Source organism: Gadus chalcogrammus, chromosome 15 (assembly GCF_026213295.1).
Source record: "Gadus chalcogrammus isolate NIFS_2021 chromosome 15, NIFS_Gcha_1.0, whole genome shotgun sequence".
NCBI classification, from domain to species: domain Eukaryota; kingdom Metazoa; phylum Chordata; class Actinopteri; order Gadiformes; family Gadidae; genus Gadus; species Gadus chalcogrammus.
Genome location: NC_079426.1, coordinates 27,294,511 through 27,317,602, shown reverse-complemented (window position 1 = coordinate 27,317,602; position 23,092 = coordinate 27,294,511). Strand labels below are relative to the sequence as shown.

General features: G+C 41.8%; 1 protein-coding gene across 1 annotated transcript; it reads left to right on the top strand.

Annotated features, from left to right (window-relative positions):
* Nucleotides 1–1,239: 1,239 nt before the first annotated feature.
* On the top strand, nucleotides 1,240–6,628 carry LOC130404598 (uncharacterized). The gene is made up of 2 exons (XM_056609415.1): nucleotides 1,240–2,262; nucleotides 2,343–6,628. Exon 2 carries the CDS (start codon nucleotides 3,334–3,336, stop codon nucleotides 5,305–5,307), a length of 1,974 nt encoding a protein of 657 aa, XP_056465390.1. The 5' UTR covers nucleotides 1,240–2,262; nucleotides 2,343–3,333; the 3' UTR covers nucleotides 5,308–6,628.
* The last annotated feature ends 16,464 nt before the right edge of the window (nucleotides 6,629–23,092 follow it).

Genomic DNA, 23,092 nt, shown 5'->3' with positions numbered 1-23,092 from the left:
TAACAATGCATGTAGGGCACGAATAAACTGCACTCACTTTGATTGAACAGTTGTGAAACTGAAATCCAATGTTTTTTTTAATTCTAAAATTAGTTTTGTGTTAGTGTTAATTGGACGGGGAAAGATCCTATGGCATGCTACAAATATAGGGCAATTATACTTTCCTGCCACCGTGAAATAAATTAATGTTCAGCCGGCGAGATAGATCTATCTAGAGCGAGGAGGAATAATCCTACAGATAGGAAATATGACAAGAAATATATTTACCCTGCTGAATGGTGGGTTAAATTAACCATGTGATCCGTTTTTTAATGGACTTTATTCCAGGGAGACTGATAAGGGTCTGATCCAAGGTACAGCTTTATGTAGATATCATCAGGGTTTACCATCTCTAAGTCCATAATAGCATGGTTGAGTCATTTCATTTTTTTCAGGAGCTAGCTACTTGCATTGGTCACTCCGATGGTCGTTAAATACAGGGGTGCACATAATATTTTTAGGGAGTTACTCAGGAGTACTCAGAGTACCAGGAGATGGTGTTTGGTACTCACCCCACATTTAGCGGTCTTCCTCACTGTCCTCCTCTGTGTCTCCTTCACTGTCCTCTCCTTCAGCTTCTTGTGTTGTAGATGATGCACTTACTGCAGATGCACCACCCTGGTTGAGCCTCCGACTTGCAGTCTCCATCCACGGGTCAACAGCTGGCTTTGGGTCAAATGTCTCTTTGCTTTTCTTTGACATGTGAATGTGCATCAGGGCTGAGAGACGAGCAGGTGACAGGCGTGATCTGTACTTAGTTTTGATTATATTGAGATGTGAGAATACCCTTTCACAAGCTGCACTGCTCAAAGGCAGTGTAAGAGACAGTTAAACCACCTTGTTGATGCTGGAGTACACATCTGGATTACTTGTATTGACTACTTGGACCAAGCAATTGGCTGCCAAGCGTTTTCCTGCTTGCTTTAAACACATCCATTCTCTCACAGTTGTGGCCTCATATTTCTGAAGAATGGTGCAAACTGTTGTGTTGCCAAAACTGTGGAGGCTTTGCATATCCAGGGCCAAGTTGAAGGATCAAACACCAAGAAATGATCACATGACTTTAGGGAGTCATATCTGGTTTCAAACTCTTGAATTAACCCCCTGAGTATGTTTGTCTTGTCCCTGTCAGCATCAGCATTAGAAACAGTGTGCGTCCTGTAGTGGCCTTCACCATCAAGTAGGAGTGTGAATGTGGTAGAAATTAATGATTATATTCTATGGTAAGCTATGATTATTATTAGGCCTATATATCTAATGGTAGAAAACATGTAAAGCGCCTTGGATTTTGATCCAGGGCTGGTCACGAGGCCTGGGAGTCTTGGGTCAGAGCAGGGGTTGGGGCGCAACCCCCCAGGAGCAGGAAGCTACTGACACGATGTATGCTGACTCCACTTCCTGGGTCCTAGACTATCTCGGTGACCATCTGTTTAGAAGAATTTGTGTTTGATTATATGTGGACACCTAAAAAACAAGAAACTGCTGAGTACTGTGCTATTGTGTGTTTAAGAAGAGGCTGGAATCTGTTGACGAGAAGTGACTTTGCAAACCCACTCAGGCTGTTGTCGTTGTTGTTTTTCTGCACGATAAAGTCTTTTGTCAATTCTTGCTCCGGACCCCTCGTTTTCATTCTACTCTCTCTCTTGAATTAGTCTAAGTGTTTTATATCTCGGTTAATCTTCAACATATTTGGCGTCGCGAACAGGAGGAAATAGGGACTCGCCAGCTGCCGGGCCAGAGGACGGGACGCGAACGGATCATACGACCAGAGCTCAAGGGTAAGTTGTCTTGCCATATATAGGATAGAGTCGTTTGATCTGTTCTTGCCCCGTCTGAACGCCGAGCAGCAGGTAAAGTGTCTCTTCGATCAAACGAACCGAAATTATAGATAAATGAGCGAGTGAGAGATACGGGGGCTCCGGGAGAGATTGACGTGCGCGCGCACATAAGCCCTAGGCGCTGTGGTTCTAAATGACCAAGACGCTGTGTGGTTCCCTATTTTTGATACGAGTTGTTGTTATTTTAAGTTTTGAGGTTTTGGTCAAGTAGACCTATTATAAAGTCCTGTGGCTGTATTCTAGAGGATCGAATTAGTGGGAAAGTTCCAATAGGACAGTAACAGGTCCGCAGGTCGATTGAAGTGCCTGTTGGATGTTTGAGAGAATCACAGAGAGTTGAGTTGGAATTCATTGCCGTTGATGAATTCATTTTGTTATTTTAGAGGTCTGCTTGGGATGTTGACTGGTGAATTTCCATTGTTGGCATTTTTGAGAAAGCAGATTCTCGCACTTTTTATTTTAGAGGTCTGCTTGGGATGTTGACTGGTGAATTTCCATTGTTGGCATTTTTGAGAAAGCAGATTCTCGCACTTTTGTTATTTTAGAGGTCTGCTTGGGATGTTGACTGGTGAATTTCTAGTTCCGATATTGGCATTTTTGAGAAAGCAGATTCTCGCACTTTTGAATAGATAAGTTTCTTGTCTGTTGGAATTCATTGCCGTTGATGAATTCATTTTTATTTTAGAGGTTTGCTTGGGATGTCGACTGGTGAATTTCTAGTTCCGATGTTGGCATCTTCTGAGAAAGCAGACTCTCGCGCTTTTGAATAGATGAAGTTTCTTTATTGGAGTACCGTTTGAGTTGGTATTTTGAGGAGTCTCTTGTTTGTTCGTGATCTGGTCGAGTGTTATGTGTTCAGCCATTGTTTTGGAAGAATAGGCTTGTTGTTTGGAGTGCCATCCGACCGTTCATATTTTAATCAAAAGGCCAGTTTCTACGCTCGGTCAACTTTTTATTTGTAATTAATTACAAACAATTCGGACATTTTTCAATATAAGATAAAGAAATTGTATGAACCGGCTTATTGTCTGTATTTAAGTCGTGTTAGGATTAAGTTACCTCGGAGGTTTTTACGACCCGGTTCATTTTTTGTTGTTGTTGATTCTGTCATAAATAAATTAGGCGGACAGAGAATAGTTAATTTGTTTAAATTTAGTTGATAATCATAAATAAATTAGACGGATAGAGAAAAGTTAATTTGTTGAAGTATTGAATAAATGTGTAATCTTCTTTGACATCGCCGCGCTGACTAACTGCACGTGCACGAGCAATCACACAGGGGACGAGCAGGAGCCTGCAAAGCAGGGAGGGAGACGAGCGCCGGGGAGGAGTTCACGTTTGTAGCTTAGAGATAATAAAGTATAGAAAATAACTAGCAGAATAAACTCAAATAAATTGTATTAATAAATAGTGTACTTCAGAATAGATAAATAAAGTAATAAAGTAATAATTAAAAATGGCACCAACAGCGGTAGAGATTTTGAGTAGAGACCGTCTATTGCTCAAAGGTGAGATGAAAAAGATCTCTGAGAATTGGGAAGAAAGGACAGAAGTAGCAGGTACTATATGGCCCATGGGAGGGACTTTTGATCCAACAATGTATCGGGACATGGAGGTAGTAATAAGGAGTTACATAGATAACAGAAGTGGAAAAACAGCCTTAGCGAAGAAGGACAGGGAAAGGTTAGTGCTAGCTTTGTTCGAAGAGGAGGGAGAGAGGTGGCGCTCATTACAACGAGTGGCCAGAAAAATAATCACAGAGAAAGAAGAGGCTCAACCTTTGCCTCTGAAGCTTGAGCCACCGCCGTACAAACCAAATAAGATGTATCCACTGTTAACTGGCAACGTAGAAATTAAAGGGGAAGTCACACTAGATGAAGGAGATAATAAGTGTAACACACAGGGGAATAGGGGCGCACCCATACACATGGACTGTTATGAGGGGATTAGGAAAGCAAGAGAAGAGTGTAGCAATGCTGACACTAGTTATAGTAAGAGTGAGGATGAGGACGAAGATGAGACAAGTGGTGATGAGCACAGTAATAAAGATGTGAAAGATGGTAATGAGCGAATTTGCGAAGGGCCTTCTCCTAGAAAGAAAAGGAGAGGAAAAAACACAAAGACGAGGACGAAGTCTCAGAAAAGGCAAACAAAAAAGAGTACTAAACTCAAGGGGGAGGGGTATAGTGAGAGCCCAGCGACAGAGGAGCCTGGCTGCAGTATATCAGTACTAAGCCCCACACCACTCGAGTTAAATGAGAAACTAAGGAAATCGCAAAGGGGAAAAAAGGCACCCGACACCCTCCCTGGGAACTATCCTATTCTAGTCGAAGGACAACAGGTCCATTATCAACCGTGGGGTTCACAGGAATTGGAGGGAGTCATTGCTAAACTCCCTAACATACATAACGGGGCGTCTAAATGGATTAGAACATTTGAGGAACTCACAGTGGGAAAGCTAATGGCAGTGGGGGACCTGAAAGCTCTGTTAGCAAGAGTATTGGGGTTATCTAAAATGGAGTTTGTACTGAGGAATGGAGGGTTGAATATACTGGATGGAAAATATGATAAGACTACACTTGATCATTACAGAGTGGCGATGTGGGCCACACTCAGAAGGGAGTTTCCGACCCATATCGATCATAAAAACATGAGAGGTCTCCCTATCAACGACACAGAGAATCCTGCATCCTACCTCCAGGCCCAAGTGGACAGATGGCGCTTGGAGACGAATGAGAATCCTGAGATCCATCCTGTGTTTTCGGTCATGTTCAGAAACTCTGTGATAGAGATTCTACCTAGCTCAATCAAAGCCAAGCTAGAGGATGTGGTTGGACTGTCTACATCAGGATCTCATAGAAATTTTAATGACCATTTAGTTCATGCAGTGGATGAATATCGTCAGAATAAACAAAGAACACAGGAACAAAGCAAAGAGCTCCAGAGGAAGCTATATCAGCTTCAGCTGGAAGATCTCACAAGGAAGGAAAGAGATAAGAAGAGACAGGCAGGTGTTTTAGAACCAGCTGCAGTAAATTCGCAAGCCGCCCAGCAGGGCGCACTTCAAAACCAACATCCACGATTGGCATTTTCTCTCCCAGTACAACAGCCTCAGAGCCAACTGTCACCTACTCCACCTGTTACACATGTGCACATCCATAATTATGGGAACCCCACAAATAAAAATAGACAGAATCAGCAACAGGGGTCCCAAGGACAGTATAGAAATAATCAACAGCAGGGATTCCAAGGACAACGCAGAGGTCCTTTAATATGTTTTGGATGCAACCAGGAAGGACATATTAAGAAAGATTGTTTGATTAACCCTTTTCCACCAAAGCAAGGACAGGGCAACGGTAATCAGGGGAGGCAGGATCAAGGGAACTACAACCGGGGACAGCAGGGTCCCTTTATGGGACAGGGATACTAGGGGTGCTCAGAGAATCCACAGGGGGAGGGTCAGCTTGTAGCAATCACAAAACAAGCTGATAAGGAACCAATACTGCAGGTTCTGATAAAGTATAGAGGCACGCCAATGATGGCCCACACTGGAGCCACTTACACTTGCGTAGGTCCAAATTATGCCTCTCACCTCCCCCTGGCAGGAAAATTCACCAAAATTTGGGATTCTCGGAACACACGCAGTTAATACCTATGACAGCTCCAAGTCATAGGTATAGCTCCATTCTTATTCTAAGTTGTATATGTGAGTGAGTGAGTGAGTGAGTGAGTGAGTGAGTGAGTGAGTGAGCGAGTGAGTGAGTGAGTGAGTGAGTGAGAAAGAGTTAGCATTGAGTTGAGATAGAGGGGACAGATGAAGTGATTTGTGAAGAGTGAGACAGAGAAGAGGAAGAGTGTGTAGATTGGTAACGAGAAGTGGCGGTAATGGGGAAGGCTTTCCGGTTAGAATTTTCTTTGGGGACATTCATATCTTTCGATGGCCTTTTAAGATTAATAATCTAGTTTTGGAGTGTGTCCAAAAAACGAACAAACCAGAAAGGAAAGGAAAGGATTACTGAAAGTGAAAATGGTTATGGAGATTTATGAAAGCAAAGGAAGTAGATAAAGAGAGGTAAAGAGAGTTAGAGAGAAGGAACGTAAGTAAGGAAAACCCGCAGGTGGGGCTGGACAGAGAGACAACAGAGAGAAAGAGACTGAATTTGCATTGTACTGAATAGATTATTTGTGCGTTTGGATGTACTCTGTATTTGGTCCCTGAATGTAACCTATGTCCACTGTTTTAGAGAAAACATAGAACCACCACTGGGATTGGTGATTCTGTGGCTCTTGGAGACTCTGCATCGCGTCGGAACACCATGTGGTATAGATCATTACATCTTGGTACACAGAGCACTGGTGAGACAACAGGTTGGATCAGAGGGAGAAGGTGTTTGGAGAAGGGAGAGGAATGTAAAGAAAGCAAAAAGGGCGGATGCGGACCAACGCAGAGGTAATAAATCAGCGGAGAGGAGGCTGGGGGACGGTTTAGCTCAGGAAGTAGAGGGTGTCTTGTAACCGAATGGTTGCTAGTTCGATCCCCATCTCCTCCTAGCTGAGTGTTGATGTGTCCCTGAGTAAGTTACATTAGGAATAATTATTTAGACTCAAACATGAGCAATTAGCGTTAAAAATTGTCTGCACACCACACTCCACAGGAGTCAATGGGTTCAATGGCGCCAGGGTAAAGTGACTCATCAAACGAGGAGCGGACCCAACCCATGGACTCTGCGTGGATAGGTGGATGTTATTTTGGTGCTTGGACCTGACGAGGTCTAGGTGCTAAGATAACAACACAAATAAAATATTTCCTTCAAGATTATGATAAGTAATAGACAATTTATTAAAAGTGATCTTATAATTTAGAAAAAACAATCGGCAATACTTAAAATTTAGACCAAATAAGTATGATAAAACGTTATCCAAATTTCTAAATTTAGGTTATCCACAATGACAAATGTAATTTAAAATAAATAAGTAAAATAAAATGAGACAGGGTGTGTGTGAGCCTGTTCTCATGTGTGTGTCAGGGCTGCCGAGGTAGGGGAGAATCCTCTCCTACTCCAAGTGACTGAATACACAAGGGGATACACAAGCATACTTTAGATAAAACAATATGGTTAATTACTAAATAGAAACAATGTATCAATTCAGTGTTGAATAAACTAGTTAAGATCAACATAGAGGATTTGGGTTTGGTATAGTAGTGAATCAAAATATGGAAAACACTAAATGCAAGCAATAGGTAGAATAAAAGGTTTAATTAGGTCGTCCAATTTGAATAGATAGTGAAGGGCAATCGGGTAGGATTATGAAGAGAATTGTGATTTTGAGTAACGGTTAAAACAAAAGTGAGTCGCCCAATATTGAAGATGCAAGTTTTAATCTTGTGATTTTTGTTTTCTTTCACATCTCCCTAGTTAAGGACAATAGGTGGATTGACGCTACATCTGCTGGGAAGGAGACATACATGCTATGTTGTCAAATTGGATTCGGAAGTAGTGGGTTTACCTTCAAATGCCACTAATACTGCTGCAACACTTTAATAATTTTAACTGATAAATTATATTTTGTTTTATAGTCGCCCTGATGTGCATTCATGACGCACACATATGGCTGCATAAGGCAGATGCGGCTGAAGACTCTGTCTCCATCCCTCCACTTTGCGATCTATACCACCATATAGGTGGGGATTGATCGTATCCCAGGTACGGCATCCTGCAATAAGCCAGTATGGAAGGCTGGTTAGCCAACGACGGGTAAGATCCCACCTTGAAGCCCGGGACAACCTAATTCAGGCACAGTCACGATTACTTGGCAGAGTCACTGTGAGCACTGGCTCACCTGATCATGGAGTGACGGACTGCAACCATCATAGGAAAAGCCGGCTGATGAAAGGTGGAGGGGGAACAGGAGTCAGATATGTCAGCTCTGGCAGCAGAGGTCGTCTTGAAACGGGGCATGTCGCGTTTTATTTCATTTTATTTTACCTTTGTGGCATAGAAGGCCACTAATGCATGTATGTTTTTTCGGTTTAGTGCATGGCTTCGGAACAGCGTGGTTTCGGGCGGCTGATGGTAAACCCACCCATATTGGGCTTAGGATTTGGACATACTGGTTTCGATTTCCCTTCCCAAAAGATTGGTTTCAGTTAACTGATGCTTAAGGTTAGACTTTCGACGTTGGGTGCACCAACGGCGTTATTAGATTTGTTTATCATTTAATGCGTATGGTTTTGACCATTGCGCAAGGGGGGAGGTATTGAGGAGAATTAGGAAAAATTTTGAAAACAAGGTTTTTCTTCACCATACTTGCAAATAATGATTAACATCCAGCTAAATGAGTGTGAAATATTTGAAAAAACAGTGTTCAACAGATGGGTAGAAGCAGTCCCATCAGAAGACCAAAGTGCGGCTACGGTAATCAAGGTTCTGACTAGAGAAGTCATGCCAAGGTTTGGAATTCCGTCACAAATTAGCTCAGGCAATAGAGCTGCGTTTATTCAGAAAACACTCAAACAAGTGATTTAACATCTGCATGTCAAACAAAGATTAGGCTGTGTCTACATTCCTCAAACCACAAGGTATGGTGCAGAGAGGAATCGGACACTTAAGACAAAGATTAACAAAATTAAATTAGAGTACTAAATTAAAAGACTAATGCACTACGACTGACACTAATGAGTTATCGCATGAAAACTAACAGAACGACGCATCTAACCCCGCATGAAATGTTTACGGGTCGACCCATGTCTTCACCTGTCATTCGAGGGCCTCATAAAGGACCTCCATTAGAACAATTGGAAACTGAATTAAGACGCTATTTGGGACAACTAACTGGCATACACAGGCTTATTTTTCAACAAGAGAAAGACAGAGTTCCAGAGTTGGAGAAGGAGCCACCAAGGGGGGTGGAGCCAGGTGACCAAGTGTATCTCAGGATGTTCAGGAGAAAGTGGAACTAGCCCAGGAGAGAAGGACCATACAAAGTCACCAGCGCAACACCAACAGCCATCCAAGTGGAAGGAAGTGCCACGTGGTATCATCTCAACCACTGCACAAAAGCTGCTCAACCCAAAGCCAGAGACGACCGTGAGAAGGAGGAGCCAGACGCAGACACACGTGGGGCTGACCAGCTGCCCCAGGACCAGATCCAGTCGAGCCAAGAGATACAACAGCATGATGATGCTGAAAACGGGGAGCCTGTTTCTGATCCTTCACGGGTTGTGCCAGATTTCGCTGGCACAAGCACAGACCCCGAGGAAGGATGAAACCACGGGGACAACACAAACCTGGAAGGGCCAGGTATTAGGGGGTGATAGGCCTACTGAAGAAAGCCAGAGAGGAACACAGGATAATCCGGCCCAAAATCATTCAGGACTAATTGACAACAAAGGGAAAACTGTCTTATATACTCAGATACCACCGCGAGACCAAGTTAATGAATTTGTGTTTACTGTTATGTCGGATAACCAACCGTTATGTGCATTAACCTTCCGCCAGAATCATGAACATGTGCATAGGAAAGATCAGTGTGAATTACATATCCAATTTAATTCAATGAAATGGTGTCTGGCATAGAGGAGTCGGGTGACTGGGAGAGGATGCTCTATGGGGAAACCGGAATGTGAGAATCAGACCCCTCATGTGAACCACAACCATTTCAGACAGTGTGAACAAATGGACATTGGACTAATGGGTTTCAGGGCTGGTGGCTGCAAACAGAAGCAACAACCACGATGCCCAAACCCCCCACGTTATATAGTATACCGGTATATGACGATAATCAGAGCTATTCAAATCCATGCAAGCTTGTTGACAATCTTAGTTTTTCATTTTTATTATGTTTCACATTATTGAATGTATGTTATGTCAATTTTTTATGTATAATATGGTGTCACATATTTTTGAAATGCCAATTTTCAATGCATGCTGAATGATTATTGATTATTATGCTGTTTATGATTATTATGTAGGTATTCTAGATACACATTTGATATAGTTGCATGATGAATATAGAATATTGTGTTATTATGATTAGAAAGGTTTTATGATTACATATGAAACAACTTGTAGGGATTAGAGTGTTAATAATACACTGCATTTGGTAAATCTTTTTGGCCTAAAAACAGGTTGAAATCCCTGTCAAAGCTCTGAGGTTTTTACCGATGACCAGATGTGGTGTCAATTTGGCAAGGGCTTAGTAGCATATAGGCTTAGCAATAATTCAAGTAATTTGTTGGAACCTTATTGGCCCCAACAAGGGGGGATGTGTGGTAGAAATTAATGATTATATTCTATGGTAAGCTATGATTATTATTAGGCCTATATATCTAATGGTAGAAAACATGTAAAGCGCCTTGGATTTTGATCCAGGGCTGGTCACGAGGCCTGGGAGTCTTGGGTCAGAGCAGGGGTTGGGGCGCAACCCCCCAGGAGCAGGAAGCTACTGACACGATGTATGCTGACTCCACTTCCTGGGTCCTAGACTATCTCGGTGACCATCTGTTTAGAAGAATTTGTGTTTGATTATATGTGGACACCTAAAAAACAAGAAACTGCTGAGTACTGTGCTATTGTGTGTTTAAGAAGAGGCTGGAATCTGTTGACGAGAAGTGACTTTGCAAACCCACTCAGGCTGTTGTCGTTGTTGTTTTTCTGCACGATAAAGTCTTTTGTCAATTCTTGCTCCGGACCCCTCGTTTTCATTCTACTCTCTCTCTTGAATTAGTCTAAGTGTTTTATATCTCGGTTAATCTTCAACATGAACTGTCCAATGGCAACCATGAGTTCATCCTTACATTTTCCAATGGTCAGATTTTCCTTCTGAAACCTAATGGATGTGGTTTTACATTTTTTGCCAATGTCAAGCATGTTGGAAAGAAAACAATGAAAACGCTCTATGCTGATAGGCTCAAAGTCACTTGTAACCAACTGCATTTTAATGGCTGGCAATAGTCTTGATATTTTTAACAGCATTTCATGCCTCCATGCAGACCATCTGATGTTATGAAACTTACCCAGTTTAACAAAGGATATCCCAAGATATTTCAATACACAACTTCATAAGCACAGCAGTGTTTTTTGCTCCCCTTTTTGTAAATAAAACTGCAGAAGCTTGACCACGCAGCGATTGAATGTCTCACAGTAAGGAACGTTGCGATCAGCTGATTTTGCACAGTTCTCCAGTGTCTGCGTGGTGCACAGAATGTGCACAAGGGAGTCTCCAGACTCCAACCGTAGCCAGCCGGCGTAGTTTTGGCACAATTCCGTTGTACACACCGACGTTGACGGCAGCCCCGTCCGTGCACACGGCGGCCAACTTTGTCGTCCAGTCATCCAAGCCTGCATCCTGAAAAAGCTTCAAGGTACAAGCCCGTCTGTTATTGCCTGCACGGTTCGGTCAGCACCCAGTTCAATCAGCCCTAGAAAGTCAGACGTAAACTCTCGTTGCCCGACACGGACACAATGTAAATTATCTCCTGCTCAGTTTTTGGGATGTCCTCCGATCCATCAAAAAGCAGTCCCCAGCCTCAACTCCTCGCTGATGGTTCGCGCGATGGTCTGCATTATCCTTGTCCCCCCTTCACGTGAGTGATATGCAAACCCAACATTTAATCCTACCCGCTTCAGTAAAGGAATATCCTCAGCATAGGAAGACATGGGACGTGCATGTTTAGCTTTATGAAAGGCGAGGAGAAAAACATTGCACAGGGCTTGCCGCTGTTCTTCATTCAGCTTGTTTCGCCTTTAAGCAAGTGGGTGAGTGAATATTTCTTCTTGGCTAGCTTGTTTATTAGCGATAGCTTGTGCAACAGTAACATGCTGCTTGCTCTTTTCATGTTTGTCGAACAGTGGGTGTTTGACATTTTTTATCCTATATAAAACGCACCTGTTCGGTCTGCTTGATGTGGTTGCACCCCATTTCAGTGTGACCATCATTCATTTCGAGCCACTTTTCGGAAAAAACTGTTTACGTTTGCCTTTTTTTTGCAGGTGGCGAAACGCTAAAGTAGCTGCTCAATGTTTTTTGTTTTTTCAACATTTTCCACAGCAGTCTACTCCATTGAGTGGTGACAAGATACACGAGTAGTTTTGTTTTGATGACCTTACGGTTAGTTATGCAAAAGCGTGGAAGTGACGTTACGTATCGCTGATTATAGGCGCACAAGCGTACTTGCGTACTAGTTATGTGCACCCCTGATTATATAAATTATATAATAAAATATAGATCAATTATATTTATTTATTCTTTCTTCATGCCTATAAGCAGTTTTTAGCAGAACTGAATCATCCTGAGAAAGTATAGAAATGGTCCGAAATCGCCTGGAGGAAGTAACAGAGCAGTGTTTGAGACAGTGGTTAAAATAGAGAAAAAATGTAAAGGGATAGTATAATTAGGTGAAATGGTGAGGTGGAAATTATGGAATGAATGACAAAAATTATGACGAATGCACGCCTTTGGTGAGAATAGAGAGAGAGAGAGAGAATGCAGGGAACACAGTGATTGTGTGATAGAGTTGTCGCCAGAGTGAGAGCGAATGAAAAGCAGATGTTCAGATAATCCATGGTTTCTCAACGGGGGCATTACCCTCCCCTGGGGGGCGTTTGCACAACCTAGGGGGGCGCTGGGAACGTGATTCCATTTTTGGGGGGGGATTTTATTGTTTTTATTGTTTTTTGGGTGAAAAAATAGGCTACCTGAAATAAATAGCCTATTTTCATTAATTGGATTCTAACCCCTCTACTGTCTCAGCTACTTTTTACTGTCTATGCGCAGTGGAACAGTGGCAATACAGCGCGGTTCGGTCCTGCACACGCCCGGACCCCCGTTACATCAGCTATCGTCATGATCTCTATAGTAACGCTGATAAACATAACCCAAGTTCGCAAGTTCGGTTACCAGTTCAATAACCAACACAACACAATCAAACATGTAACATAGCAAGAAAAAAATATCAAATTTTGTTTCATAGCCCGTTTTCCTCCTTCCTCTTCCTGTTGTTCAGTTCCAGCTGCTCTGAGCGAAGTCTCCAAGAAAAGACCGTTGCATTTCAAATACAAAATATATATGCCTAATTAGACCTCTGCACACAATCTGCTTTTGCGGTGTCCGCGTTGCCCGGGCCGCGGTGCCCGTGGTTCCCGAGCCATTCATTGATTTTTTCACGGGGCACGGCGACAGTCGCGGGAGGCGCGACTCTTTTTTGCACCAAAACCGACACAGAGGGTATTCATTGCTATTAGTGACCAACGCAAAATCAATGAAAAACGATGCATTGACAACTTTAAGCAACATAACGAGTGTTAGTGGGATTGTTAGTTTTTTTAAAAAATATATTGGGGGGTGGGGGGGGGGCGCCAGAGGATCAGGGTAGGGTCAGGGGGGCGTTTGCCCAAAAAAGGTTGAGAACCACTGAGATAATCTATCTTTCTGCCTGTTACCAGGATGAGCCTTGCGGCGGTGGAAGGATTGGAGGCAGTATGAAAGATGTTAGTAAGGCCGTTGGCCTGAATTTATTCCGGTACCAAAAATGTCCATCAGGAGGCAAAAAAAAATGAATAATGAATAAACACAAAAAAAAACAATCAATAATTCTAAATAACTTTCAATAATCGAAAAAAACAACGGTCCTCCCCTCGGCACTAATAAAGCCCTTGGCTGATCTAAGAGCCAGGTGTGGTCACCCGCTCACCTCAGACCCTTCTGCCCCACCTACATGATTTGGACCTGAATATATCCTACCTGGCCTGACCCATACCCCTCTTAATTCAATTAACCCTCCCCTACACATTTCCGATTGACCTATCCCCACCCCTAGTTACCCACCTTACCCCAGACCTATTCGTCTAAAACCTATCCTTACCCTCTACTCCCCTGACACCTTAAATATTCCCCAAGTACCCCAACACACCCCTCTCCTCTCACACACTTGGTCTCGCCCGTCTGACGTCACCCCCACACCGCACCAATGTTCTTCCGGACTTCACGTCGGGTCCTCCGGCAGCCCCCGGCACCCGGAAGCCAGCGCAACCGTAACGTGAGTGTTTTTACGTTGTCCTTGTTTGTACCGTGTCCCCTGACCGGCTTCCTCATAACGTATGTTTTTTGTGTGTTGCAGGTGGCGTCATGAATGTGTTTGAATGTTCTGTGTGTGTTAAATAAAAGGGTACTTGTAAATCCCGGTGTCAGTCCTGTTTTTATCCATTGCCTGCAGTAACGGGCAGCCGCACCGTTACACTGCCTAATTCCCTTACTAATTGAGATATAGGTCTGACTAACAGGAAAATGTGCATGTGACAGAGAGGGGAAGGAGGAGAGAGAGAGAGAGAGAGAGAGAGAGAGAGAGAGAGAGAGAGAGAGAGAGAGAGAGAGAGAGAGAGAGAGAGAGAGAGAGAGAGAGAGAGAGAGAGAGAGAGAGAGAATTAAATGAAGACCAAACAGGCAAATGTCCTGAATCAGAGAGAGGGACAGGCAAGGAGGGGCTGGATAGGGTGAGGGCTTTCTATAGAAGAGGAGATAACAGAGTTGATCTTGACTCCAAGGTAGAGCAAAGAATTGTGAAGGATGGGGAGGCCTTAGAGAAGAACAGACCAGGGGATAGAAGAGAGCAATCATTGGAATGAGATGTTGATGGCACGCGATAAATGAACCCTCACATCGTTCAACTGCTTCAAAATGTGGCAAGCTTCAGAAAGCAAAGGCAGGGTTGAAAAGCTGGTTCCTTTGATTTAACGTGCAATCAGTCTGATTGACTCAGCAAATCAATGGCTTGAATTGATTTGACCCTGATCGATAATTCTGATGTACAAAGGATGAGAGGGGATTCACAGGAGATGTTCGACTCAAAAAAGCCTTTTATTTACCCTGTCGTTCGTTAAGGTGATGCATGTTTCCTTTGGCCATTTAGCTAGAATGATCTGATTGATCAAAACTGACATGAAGCTGATAATTAATAACATTTAAATGTTGTTAACAAAATATTATCGAATGTGTGCCAACGGGAAGAAATACTCGGCTCATTAAAGGAAACTAGTGCCAAATATGCTGCCAAAAATAAATAAATACTCAAATGTTGGGAATTAGTGCAAAAGCCCAAAGCACAGGGAACTCAAATTTAGCTTCATATTTTTAAAAAGAAAATGAAATGCTATCGTTTTAAGAGAGCACAGAGCACCTGTAGCGGCGTGTATTTATTTAACGCTGTTGGCATAGGAATCACATCTTACTGAAAACCACTGTTTCTCGCCCGACCGGACAGCACGCTTCTTAACTTTATCAAACACAACTCAGGAAAACACGTTTTAAATCCTCCATGACAAAGCGCTGCTCAGTAGGCGTCCAGAACCAGGGACACTCGCTTGGCCTTGAAGTGTCGATCTGGCAACCCTTAGAGCGGAGTGAACTAAGAACTTCTTTGTGTCCCAATTCTACATTTGTATGTTCGATGTTGATCCTTCCTCTCAAAAAGTGTTGAAAAAAGTTTGAAAATGTCTATTGACTTCCAACAGGGCTTTGAGGTTGACTTTGATTGAACAGTTTTTTAGTACATCTAAGTGTTCCGTGTGCTAAGTATGCTCCTTGAAACCTAAAGCCGCAATGCCACAGATAAGTGGGTTGGCGAATGCAACAATTTGATTTGGACTTGTGTGGGTAATCTGTTCAAACATGATATATTTTGTGTTTACTGTGCTGGATATGGTCACGGCAGCCATTCCATTTGCAACTTGTCTGCAACAACCAAGATGTTTGTCAGGATCTACTGAGCAACTGAACTGAAAAAACTAAATGTAAGAGGTGCCATGCAGTTATGTATACCAAAGATTCTAGAACATGGCCACTTCCAAATAAAGAAGTTTTATACATTCATCCAGGACCCAAATAACAACATGTATGGGGATCAATATCAATCAATCAATTGAACACATTTAATAACTAAATGAAAAATGTAATGTTTGGGAAAGGAAAAGTTGTCTGTATATCACACAGAGGAGATGATGGATAAATGCTCTCCTTGTTTAACTGTGGTGGAAGGAGACATATCTGGGAGGCGACAAGGTTGACTAGTAGAAGGGAGCGGACAAAGAGGGAGGGAGAATAAGTTAGGTATTTTGTGGCATCAGGCACTAATGGATTAGTTCAATGTCAAAGTGATGGAAGATACTGTATGTCTGGCGGTTTTTCCTTCTCTCTGAGCTGCTAATTTGTGTGTATATATATATGCGCATGTATATGAGGAATTGAGTTTCCCAAAGCTTCACTTTGGTTGCCTGTTTTTAACCCTGTTTTTGCCTGAGAGAGAGAGAGAGAGAGAGAGAGAGAGAGAGAGAGAGAGAGAGAGAGAGAGAGAGAGAGAGAGAGAGAGAGAGAGAGAGAGAGAGAGAGAGAGAGAGAGAGAGAGAGAGAGAGAATGCATGGACAATTAAGTATCAGGGACCTAGATAAAGTGCCTAAAAGAAAGTATACTTTGTTGTTACTTTGTTCCATTATGGCAGAGACACACGTTACTGTTTAATAAAACATTGCAGTGACTGCCAACTATCCCACTCTCGTCTATGTGACAGCTCGCAGGGAATATAAAAATGACTATGGAGGACGGGATCAACAAAAGATGTCTTTGCACCACTTTAAACACACAAAGTAGGCTGACACATCAAATCATCCAAATGGATTGAAAGTGGCCATTTGTGACCCACTTTGTGCCCAGATTTGGCAGACTTTTCACCTGTAGCTATGGGCTAATGGCAGCCCTTCACTCCTGAATACTTCGCAAAAACCAGTTTGCATGACCTCCTTCTTCTAGCCCACAACTTGACTTGATACACAGTCAAAAATTGGATTCATACAATTAAATATTCTTCATTTATGTAATATGTTTTTATTTAAGGTGATACGTTAAGGTGACACATAGTTCAAGTGGGGTCAAAGAACAATTACCCAACCAGGTACAAATAAATAAATAGACAAGATGGAGTTTATCTGTAGGAATCTAATTTTTCTTTAACATCCATGAATCAGATGAAGTCAAACATCAATAGTATTTAACAGCACAGAAAACATAACAGGCATCATTCCAGGACCGTAACCTAATAAACTGCAATTGTGGACATATATATATATAGTGTACACACAAAAAAGAAAAATGTGTCTAAAATGCTTTCACAACGTACTTATTCTGATCACAACTTTGAGGGGGGACAGCCATGTATATTTGATGCCAGGGAGACACACAGTTAAAACAACGGTAAGTGTTGGTAAGAAAGGGACAGAAAGAGATGGTGGGAAAGAGAATGGACATGCATTCATATTTAATCAGTGGGACGGAAGGTTATTTGATGGTTAGGATATGTAGTAAGTGGTGCAAAAAAAAAAAGAAGAGAAAGGACACATTCATATTTAATCAGGATGAATCCTGGTTAAAACAGCTGTGAAGTGCTGCAGTCTGAGCGGAAAATACACATGGGGCCAAAAAGCTAAAGCAGATACTGGCCAATTGACTTAACCTCGAGGGGACATCAGAAAAAATAGACACGGGGGACACTTTTACTGAGTGCCACACAGCTGGAGTTAGCCAGGGACGGGGCATGCATCCATACTTTATAACAGAGTGGCTGCTAAAACGCATTATAACAGGTGGTACCGATATGGAGTCACTGCGAAAAGAAAGAGAAAGAGATTGATGAACATGGAGAGAGCGCAACGGTAATTGCAAATGGGCAATCTAAAGGCCGATGTCTGCACTTTTGAATATAGACCTCTCCGCGGTGACATTTTTAGACAATGCTAAGAGGCTGTTACAGTGTTGACATCCGGGAAGGATCCATTAGGCTTGGTTTTCAGTGTCAGCCGCTTCCTCACTGGATGGCTGACTGGCATCCAGCCACAGATGTTCCAGAAGTGGGGCCTAATATGCTCATGGTGCCTTTCCTTATAGAGCCAGTTATTATAGAACTACATTGGACCATTAATTTGATGCTGTACTATGTATGATTTGTTATTAACAACCTCTCGTGGCTTGAGTTTAGGCTACCATTATAGCTTTGTCATTTTCAGACGACATCTACTGCCATTTGATACTTTCCCCAAAATTGCACCAGAAAAAAGCTAGGGACAATTACATGTTTATTGGCGAACAAATTTCGAGAGGGATCAGTGTCCATAAAACCCCTGAACTTTCTCAAGGAAAGTCAGTGTTGGCATCAAAAGTTATTTTGTCATCCAGGACAGTGCCCAAGAAACTGCATTGTATAACTCTCTATATCTAACTAGCTATACCATCGATACAAGATGTTGCCTTGACAAGAGAGTTTCGGCAAAAGTCAATGAGCATCTCTTATCTTAGAGACACAGAGTGGCAAACGTAAGTAATCACACCATTTTTTGACAATTTCCAAGACTGGACCATCGCACACCTCATGGTCCTGCAGAAGCTGACAATCTCCAAATCATCAGCAAACTTATGAACCTTGACAAAGAAATACTGAAATAACATGATACAAATAATAAAGACTGCACAGTGCCCCCCTTGTGATCCTGTACATCAGGGCCTCAGACTGAGCTGTGTTAACACGGCTTCTCTGTGACCTCATTCTCAGAGAGCCGACCAGCCAACGTATGATGCCAAAGTCAATGCCAGATGTTTGAAAAAGTCTGCGAGCGAGAATAATGGGCTGCATGCAGTTGTAAGCTGATGAAAAATGAACAATGCATAGATCCATCTTCTCGCCATCCAGGTTCTCCATAGAGAAATCAAGCAATGTTGATGTGGCATCCTCTACTCCCTTTCTTTCTTGATACAGAAATTGGACTGTCAATTACTATTTGTCATCGCCAGTAAGCTCCTCTTTACAATTCCTTCAAAACCTTTCATAACTCATGAGGTAAGCGCCATTGGGCGATAATCACTCAACCACTTTGGTGATGGAACATTGACAACTGAAACCACCATGATTTATCTCCATAACATAGGAACTTTGTGAGAAAGGGAACTGGAAAATAAATGGGAAAATTCCTCTGATGCATTTTTTAAGTAGTTGGCTGCTAATTGGCAGTCAAGCCAAATTAATTTGGTTTGTCCCTCCCGACAGATGAGAAAATAATGAACAAAAAAAATCAATGTTAAAGATAAAACAAGCAACACAACTACTTCTGCTTGTCGCTGCAACATATTCAGCCCCTATTTAAATGGTAGCCAATATAGATATATTACCACTATATAATAGCAGGCCTGTCGGACGGATTACTCCTCCACACTTGGTCAAGTTTGCATGTGTCAAGAAGCCCGCAGCTCACACACACACACACACACACGCGCGTACAGACGCAGACGTTGCAAGACAACCAGTGGCGGAGCTAGAACATGTTCAGTGGGGTGGCCAGGGTGAGACCAGAGATCATTTTGGGTTGGTACATAAATCTAAATATGATATAATGCACCTTTAAATTTAGGGAATATTTAAGGCAGGTAAACACTGTAAATCTACATCATAATATGAATTCAAACAGTGGTGTAATTGTCAAATACACTTTTACTTTATCAATTTCTTACAGTTACCTATGAGTTAATTTTTTTCTGATCAAAAGACATCAGAAGAATTTCATTTCTGACTAATTTTAAATGTCACATTTCTAAAGGCCACGTGTGTATAGAATGAACTCAGATTCTAAGACAACAAGTGCAGGTTGGTCTCAGCTTTTCAGGTCTGTTTAAAAAAAAACACTATCTCGACCTTCTGATCTAACACTGTAAAAGTAAAAAGTTTAAATGTATTGCATTTATGAGAAAATAAATTACACAATTACAAAAACATTCATTTTTTTAAATTTTGAATCCCTGCTTCTAACTTATACAAAATACTTCAACATGGCACAGATTCATCTTACAACAGCCATATTCTGCGATACAGTGGTTTGTAGCAAAGTGATTAACAAAATCACCACAATCACCTTTTGCTCGTCTTGACTCTACACTTAAAACTCCTAGATTGCTGAGTCGAACATCATCCATAGTAGATTTAAGGTAGGTCTTGACCAGTTTGAGTGTGGAAATGCTTCATTGACATCTGTAGCTGTACTCACATGTATGGCAATGGCCCCTTTGCATAACCTGAACAGCTCAGCGAATACCTCTTTGAATGGTTCAATGATCCTTGTGAGTTCCGCAATATTAGAGGGCATCTGAAAAAAAAAGACAAAAATGCAAATATGACAATGGGGCCGGGATTCAGTCTAGGGTAGCCCCGGCCACCCCCTAGCTCTGCCACTGAAGGCAAGATCGAGATAGCAGCGCAGCCGCCGATGCATTCTCCCAGCTGAGACGTTATGTCTATAGACTATACTTTTTTGCAAAACTTTATTTATAATATTACCCACCTCCTTGAGCATCCCGCAATGTCTTGCATTATTGATTTCCCCCCCCCCCCTTACGACTGTTTCAACGTGGACAAACTGACGCAAACTACAGTGACAGTGTCGTAGAAAAACCCACAGTCTAATACGAGAGTTGGTTTGCATCACCTGAGTTGGTTTGCAAAGAACCCGCGAATGGTCTTCAGGACCTGAATTATATCCCCCTTTGTGTTGTTCTCCCATCAAATACTTCGGCCAATCAGAATGCTCTAAACTACTCCCGTATTCCCGTTCCCCATGAACATTTATCTTCCCACACACGATGCCCAAAATACATTCCATACAGTAATTCAAGCATGACTTCTTCTGGTTAAATAAAAATAAAGAAATTACGTACAAAAGGGTTACATAAAACATAAGGACGTGGAAGCACAGGGGGGCCAGCTGTCTCTTTGAGGGGCCACGTAATGTAAATGAGGCGTCGGGGTTCATTGGAATGCAGGCATTTGTTTGACAAAGGAAGGCCAGGTAACATCAATACAGTGTTTAACATTTGGCTCCATTGTAACAATATTTACCTTATATTCTTGTATAATTTATAATTAAAGTTAACCTTACTTATACTTATTTTCTAAGTGAACTGAGAAATAGACTGATGTCATTGCCTACAGAGGGATGTCTGTCTGAGTGTTCGCTGGTCAACCCAGGACCCTCTGAGGTGTTGATGAAGAACAAAGGGACAGGGCCCGGAGCATGCCCCTCCTCCCTTGCTGATGCGTTTCTCTCTACCAATATTCCAACAATTGGGCTGAGAAGCCTCCAATATTTTCCACCATTACAGCGGCTTCACTTATCCCACCTCTTGCAAACTTAAACCCTACGTCATATCCCGCCCCTTGCAAGCCCAACTCCCTAAACCCCCCGTTAATTTGAATGATGTCTAAACGTCGATGTCCGCATATAAAGCATCAAGTGTTAATCACCCTTGGGGTTGATTCTCCTGATATACAATTGAGGCAAAAATGCGAAGGACATGTGTGAAAACGGCTTATAAGTAGAAAATGAATTTGCTTTCTTCATAACGTAAGGAGAAATGTTTATGTTTGCTTCATTACGTAATAGGTGAACTAAAATTGTATATGTTATAACTTAATCTTATTATATTATGCGCTCAGAAATTTGTTACATTATCGACTGGGGTTTCCACATTCTAGCTATGGGTTTAATTACAACTAGATTTTGAGCGCGCGCATTACGCGCACGGACACTCTAGTATTACATATAAATGATAACACAAATATGGAATTGTTCACAAACAAAACACTAACATAAAGACGCCTGCTTAAAAATGCACACAAACACACAATTTCACTGGCTTACACAAAATAGATACTGCACAGAAGACTAGGGGATTTCCAGTGCAATACAGTGCTCTCTGATAAGGTCAGAGGATGATGGATGTTCCATTTTCATGGCTTTTATTCAATGAAAGTATTCAGCTATTTTATTACCAACCTATTAATCAACCTCTGTGACCTTGGGTAGCCGACAAGTCTATTAACGCCATGAGCATTGGCTTTTTGCCATGTATGTATGTGATTATGGTTATTTATGTGAGTATCCATGTGTTCTTTGGTGCAGGTGTGTGAGCATATAATCATGCACGTGTGCTGTACTGTATGTTCAGTAGGCATGTCTAGGCATATTTTACTACAATACTAATTTTAATAGTACTCTTTTATAATGTGCGTGTGTCAGACAGGTTTGCGGACACATAATGTGTTTGCCGTATCTGTTTTTAAAGGGATTTTGTCTGCAGTGTGTACACTGGAAAAAGCCTTCTGTTGAACCAATTAAAAAAAACAAGGGTAATGGTTCACATCTATATTACATAACTTGAGCCAATGACAAATATATAGCTTGCCTCAAACAATATTTCCTATGTTCATAAAAACAAAATAATACAACTTGGCACCAAGTATAATTCTATTCTTTGAATGAAGTTAATACATTTAAATCGTTTGTTAAATCCTAAACAAAAAAATATTGATTCACTCCAACAATTGTTTCTCATTTAAGAAATATCTATCAGAAATAATTTGTTTTATCCAATCAAAAAGATTACAATTTAATCAAACAATTGTTTCTCATTTAAACATGAACATTTTTAAACATAACATATTTTTGTATATATACTCTCGCCGCTTTATGGCGTTGGGGCGCTTCTGTCTGGATTCGACATCACATCTCGACATCAGTCAGGGTTAGGTGCTTTGTCAAAGACTCCACGATACTCTGCTTGGTGAAGCCGGGGATCGAACCAACAACCTTCAGGTTCCCAGCCAACCCGCACTACCACCTGAGCTACTGCCGCCACACAATATACAATATATATTATATATATATAATGGATCCTGGATTATATATAACAATGTAAATGGCAGAGTTAGACCTACTCAAGACCTCCCTCCAGACACAGACAGACTGTCCTAGCTCACAGAACCAGTGAGTCATCGTCACTCTGGTCAAGGCTAGTGCTTTCACCTCAAAAAGTCGCCAAAAGTCACCAATAGCAGCTGAAAAAGAAGCTAGATTTGTCGCTTGTCGCTGTTTTGAAAAAAAGTCGCCAAAGGGGTCTGAAAAGTAGCTAAATATAGCGACAAAATCGCTAAGTTGGCAACACTGCGGTTTGGTCCAGTAAGCGTCTTTGTATTTAATGCGCATGCGCAGGCTTGTACGTAACCTTGAAATTGTACATTTGTCTGAACAAATATTTCTAAATTGAGCTCCTAATCAAATATAACAGTGTTTTAGGAAGAAAACAAAATTGTTTTATTTGGATTGAATGACAAAATTATTAATCAGTTGAA

Coding starts and splice junctions, on each gene's coding strand:
- LOC130404598 (XM_056609415.1), top strand. CDS start 3,334: ATGGCACCAACAGCGGTAGAGATTTTGAGTAGAGACCGTCTATTGCTC.